The following is a 5,925-nucleotide window of genomic DNA, read 5'->3' as shown; positions in this document are numbered from 1 at the left end:
GCCTCTCAAAACCTCCCCCTTAACCATGGCTTGAGGGTTCATACCCCTCCCTATGTCAGGGTCGAGGTCTGTGCAGGTGCCCTAGCTGATCTCCTGGGATGGTGTAATGTACATTATGTGGCTCGTGTTAATATGGTGCCAGTGATTTACCTGAGCGCTCCCACCCTGTCAGCAGGGCGTGTGCGGAGGGCTTGGACATGGCAGGCGTATGCTATCTTGTCACACCCCTAGACACCCAGGCAGTAAGGGTGGTGATTTCAAATGACGCCCCACACCTGTCTGACCGGGAGCTGGCCAAGGGACTTGAGCCCTATGGGGTTCCTACAAGTCCATTTCACTGACTGATGATTGGAAGCAAGGACCCGAAGCTGAAGCATGTCCTGTCCTTTCGGAGGCAGGTCTTCATGCTCCTCAGGGGGGTCCCCTGGTCTATGCCTCACTCCTTGAACATCATACTCAATGGGCGGAGGTTTGTGATTTATTTTTTCCTTGGGGGAGACCACATATTTCCAGTGTGGTAGCTCTTCCCACCTAGCAGCTCAGTGCCCACAGGGAAAGTGGCCGGAACATCGGCGATTGCAGCAGCGCCAAAGGGTGGCACATCCACTTCTGGGACACAAGCTCCACCCAGTAAAGCGGTGATCGCTTCCTAACCTCCTTTCACCCCTGTTCCATCTAAGGGGGCTGGGGTCTCTGGCAAGAGAGCATGATCCAGCAGAGGGGCAGAGACTACTACCCAGACCTCTCCTCCACTTATCCCACCTATGGTGCCCACTCCACCTGGTGCACAGGCCCCACCAGGTGGAACGGCTGATGCCTCCATTTACCCCCTGCCTGCCCCAGCTGGCCTGGCTGAGGTGACTGGGGCAGTCGGTGACTGTGGCACCAGGGCCCTGTCAGAGAATGGGGCTTTGGCCTCCTCCCAGCTGCCATCCACCATGACCTTGTCTGAAGTGGCTGGCCCCGGTGGCGGGGGGGTGGGCTGGGAGCAGTCTGGCCCATCTCCTATGAAGGGGGAGCTGCCCACCATGAAGAAGAACAAGGAGAGAAAGATTAAGGGGGCCTCTCATGACACCCCATCCCCTCCAGGACCCTCTTTGGCCGGCATTGCAGGGGCCCCTGCTGGAGAGCCTGACCCCGCTCCAGCTGTCTAACCCCACTGCATGCGACTATGGGCGAGGATGACTTGGTGGTGGGGGAGGCAATGGCAAGGTGACCAACCCCTCACCTGTCTCCCAGGTTCCGGAGTCGAGTGGCAGTAAAGCTGATACAGAATGCCTCTTCTGGACGTCTGACCGAGGGGGTAGCAGAGGAGTCTGTTGACCTCTTGGTCACATCCCACTCTACTGGATTGGATGGGGAAGCTAGTGAGATAGAGATCTAGCTTTCTGAGTGTTGCAAGTGACCTCGAGAGCAGGATGACCTCTCTCCCCCCAGGAAGGCAGGGATCACTGTCCTAGAGCAAGTCCTCAACCTGGACGATGACAGGAGGCTGAAGTGTCTGGCATAGAGGGTGTAGACACTGCGTTTGTGGGTGGGGTCCCACCTCGGGTGCAGCCTCACCGTTCTTCTGTCAGAAATGTCCAGCCCACATTGGCAGAATGTGGGGGGGTCTCCTGGCCTTTCTGAAGCAGACCAAAGGACAGAAGAATATAGCGGGGCACATCATCCAGTGGTGCACAGACCCTAAGCATTTTGTCAAAGCTGCCGGAGCTGCGGCTAAACTTATGCAGCAAGATCTAGCCACCTGGCTTACACAGTGGGTGAGAGACAAGTGGGGCCTGGGAGATTCCCTAGAGTAGAGTAGGGCATGATAGACATTCCTCAACCTGTATCTGCTATTTTGCTCTGCTCTTGGGTGCTTGCTCTTCCACCTACACCTTACCTTGCTCTTCCTGTCCCATACCCACACCAATGGCAGCCACGACCATTAGCACTTTTAACATCAATGGTTGTCAAGGTCCAGTGAAATGGGACGCTGTCCCGGAGCTCCTGTGCCAAACATGGCTGGCTGTCACCCTCCTCCAGGAAACGCATTCCACCGGGCTCAATCAGGTGGCTTGGCATCCTGCCTGGTGAGGCCGCTAGTTCCTGAGCCATGGCACCAACCTCAGCACCAGGGTCACAACTTTTCTATCACCACAACTGCAGCTTGACATGGCAGTGGCATGGGAGGTTGTCCCTGGCCCCCTGCTGACTGTCTGCATTACCCTAGCATAACACCACCTGCTAATCATCAATGTCTATGCACCCAATGATGACCAGGAGAGGGTCACTTTCTTTGAGACCTTGGTCGCTCTCCTCCGTGACACTAGTGAGAATGATGACCTACTTCTTGTGGGCGGGGAATTTAATTGCACCACTGACTCTTCACTCAACCGCATGGGGCCTGAGCCTCACTTGCCATCAGCCTGCAAGCTCTAGTCTGCCCTGGAGACCATGGACCTCATCAATGTCTGGCAACCACTGCATCCTGACATGCACCAGTACACCTGAGCCAGGATGAGCACTGGTGGTCTCATCATGGCCTGCCTTGACCGCTTTTATGTCACCAGGCACCATCTGCCACTCCTGTACAGTGGCTGCATTGTTCCCTGGGGCCTGTCAGATCATGGCCTAGCCTGCTGTGAACTGAGACTGCCCAGGAAAGCCTACACACAGGCACTTTATTGGTGCTTCAGTGTTGGCCTGTTTCAAGACTCCTACTTCCAGGACTGCTTTGCCCACTTTTGTGGGGCTGGGAGGCCGTAAGACTGAGCTACTCCTCCTGGAAGCTATGGTAGGATGTGGGCAAAGTACAGATCCAGGTTTTTTGCCAGCAGAACACCCAGCTGGCCACAAATGAACTGTGCCACAGTATCCAAGAGCTGGAGGAAGATGTGGCAGAGCTTGAGGCTACCCTGCTGGCCACCAGCAGTGACACAGCACTGCACAAGAGCCTCTGGTTCTGCAGGAAATGCCTGCATGACCTAGTGGAGAGCGCAGCCCACAGAGTGAGGATCTGTGCCTGCTGCCAAGAGCTGGTGGAAACTGACGCCACAACCTACTTATTCTTCAACCTGGAGCAGCAGCGGGCAGCGAGCAAAGTTTTAGATTACCTCAAGACCCCCAAGAGCTGGGTAATCACAGACCTGGGTTAAGTACGTGAGTATGCTGTTGCCTTTTATTGTGACCAGTTTGTGCCTGAGCTGTCCTGACTTGAGGCCACGTGGGAAGCCAGCGAGCTTGAGCAGAAATTGTCTCTGGAGGAGCTGGCAGCTGCCATAGTTGGCCTCACCTCTGGCAAAGCCCCAGGCGTTGATGGGTTACCTGCTGAGTTCTACAAGACCTTCTGGCCTCTCAGCCCCTGCCTCCTGCGTGTTTTCCAAGACAGATTGGCCGACAAGGCCCTGCTGATCAGCTGCTGCCAAGTAGGGCTTAGGCTGCTGCCCAAGATGGGAGACCTTGGCTGCATTAAGAACTGGTGGCCAGTCTCCCTGCTGTGTGCGAACTACAAGATTCTAGCCCAAGTGCCGGTGGCCTGCCTCTGCACTGTCACAGCCTTCATCACTGGGCCTGAGCAGACCTACTGCATGCTGGGCAGGACCATCCAAGACAACCTGTTCCTGCTGTGCAACCTACTCACAGCCAGCGAACTCTTCGGCCTGGGCAGTGGCCTCATCTTTCTGGATCAGGAGAAGGCCTTTGATTGGGCGGGCCATGCCTACCTCTTCCAGACCCTGGAGACCTTTTGTTTTGGGCCCCTCTTCACTGAGGCCCTCCAGGCCTTGTACAAAGACACTGCCAGCCTGCTCAAGGCGAATGGCATGCTCTGTGCCCTGTTCCCCATGCACAGAGAACTTAGTTAGGGCTGCCCGCTGTCGGGTGTGCTATACACTGTGGCTATTGAGCCATTACTGCACACACTGTGACACCTCCTGAGTGGTGTGGCCCTGCCATTGGCCACAGACCCATACAGTGGTCTCCTGCTCTGGCTGTTGGCATATACAGATGAGTTGACAATCTTCCTGAATACTCATAAAGAGGTTTGGGCCCTGATGGACTGCCACCAAATTTATAAGTGCACCTCCTCAGCCTGTATCAACTGGGCCAAGAGTGATACCCTGCTGCTTGGCATGTAGACCAGTGTGACCCCCCCAGATTTGCTGGGGGCCTCACTTGGTGCCGTGAGGGCCTCAAGGTCCTGGGCATGTTCCTGGGGCCACTATCCTATATGGTGCGCACCTGGGATGGCCTTGAGGAGGGGGTGGAGGCCCACCTGCAATGGTGGCACTGGTGCCTACCAGCCTCTCCTACCTTATCACCTTATCACCAAGAACCTTGTGGCAGAGACCCTGTGGCACTGGCATGCCATACTTGACTTGCCACATGACCTGCTCGAGAGGCTCTAGTGCCTCCTGGTAGATTTTTTCTGGGATGGATGCCACTGGCTCCCACAAGCTGTCCTTTACCTATCTGTCACCAAGCGGGGACAGAGCCTGGTTGACCTAGTGAGCAAGGTGGCCACAGCCCTTCAGCAACTCCTCTATGGTGAGGAGTGCCTCCCCGGGCAAGAATTGGCTTGCCAGTTCCTGCAGAGAGTCGGGGCCCTTGGCTTCACTTGGGAACTCATCCTGTTGGACCTCGTGCTCCTGAACTGGGCAGTGCTTCTGGCCTTCTAACATGGCATGGTACAAGCCTGACAGGCCACCTTCCACCTCCAGCTCCGGGCCCAGCACCTGCAGTTCCCACAGCTGCTAAGGGAGCCTCTGGTGCACAACCCATCCCCATGGCACCCTTTGCCATGTCTGGCCTCCACCAGCCTTACAGCTGCCCTCATCCAGGAACGTGTCTTCCACCTGGGCCATATCCTTGACCCTTTTCAGTTGGTCTGGCTCTTGCCCAAGGCCCTGACCACCCAGCTAGGCATGTACTCCATGCACAGCATGGGTCATCTCCTGCATGACGTCCAGGCTGCCTTCCCACCAGAGGCAGCAGCCACCCTGGATGACCATCTCTAGGCACGCCGGGTCTCCTGCACCGTGGATGCCCTGAGCAAGGCTTTTCCCATGCTGCCAGTCACCCTGGCCATGGCTGGCGAGCTGGCTGGCAAGCCTGGCACCTTGCTGATGCTCCCCATGCCTCCCAACAGTGACACAGGATGCCCCTTTGCTGCTCTGTTGTGTAGAAGACTATATGCCTGGGTGGTTCACATCAGCCATGCCCAGGTGCTTGTGGGCAGCCCTGATACACCATGGTGACGGCACCTGGAGCCACCAGATTCCCCACTGGCCCACCCAGCTTGACACACATTGTATAAGCCACCAACTGCCAAGAAGGCTGGTGACCTGCAGTGGCAGTTGTTGCATGGCATCCTGGCCACTGGCATGTTTGCATCCCATTTTGACCCATCCCCCTTGACGGCCTGCCCCTTCTGCCCTGGGGGCATTGAGGAGAACCTCTTTCACGTCTTCCTCAACTGTCCCTGCCTGAGCCCCCTCTTTGTTGCCCTTGAGCCACTGCTGTGGGCGCTGGGCAGGAGCCTCTTGGAGACCACCTACATGTGCTCCTACCTGTACTGGGTGGCTGAGTAGGGCACCATCTGCCTGGCCAACTTTCTACAGGGTCAGGCCAAGATAGCTGTTCTCAAGAGCTGCCGCAACTGGCTTTCCAGAACAGCTCAGACAATGCCCTGCAGCTTTTTGGATTCCTGCTGTGGGCACGCCTCTTGCTGGAGCTTGAGGACGTTGTGCTATGGCAGGTGGTGCCCACCTTTGAGGCACACTGGGCCCTTGAGGGAGCACTGTGCCATGTGGAGGATGGCTGTCTTCGATACGCACTCTGATTCATAGATTCATAGATGCTAGATGCTAGGGTCGGAAGGGACCTCAATGGATCATCGAGTCCGACCCCCTGCATAAGCAGGAAAGAGTGCTGGGCCTACAT

The 5,925-nt window shown here is 56.6% G+C and overlaps 1 protein-coding gene across 1 annotated transcript in view; it reads right to left on the bottom strand.

Moving 5' to 3' along the window:
* Positions 1–3,617: 3,617 nt before the first annotated feature.
* Positions 3,618–5,925, bottom strand: part of LOC109314493 (urokinase plasminogen activator surface receptor-like) — a 3,512-nt gene continuing 1,204 nt past the window's right edge. Inside the window, exons 5-6 of the mRNA XM_019541706.1 lie at positions 4,566–4,657; positions 3,618–3,818 (exon numbers count right to left, since the gene is read on the bottom strand). Coding sequence (XP_019397251.1) covers positions 3,618–3,818; positions 4,566–4,657 — 293 coding nt within the window. The remainder of the gene's footprint in view (positions 3,819–4,565; positions 4,658–5,925) is intronic.

The sequence above is a fragment of the Crocodylus porosus genome, unplaced genomic scaffold (genome assembly GCF_001723895.1).
Source record: "Crocodylus porosus isolate Cpor-Errol unplaced genomic scaffold, CroPor_comp1, whole genome shotgun sequence".
Lineage (NCBI taxonomy): Eukaryota > Metazoa > Chordata > Crocodylia > Crocodylidae > Crocodylus > Crocodylus porosus.
Note: the sequence above shows the minus strand (reverse complement) of the source record. Positions and strands in the feature narration are given on the sequence as shown.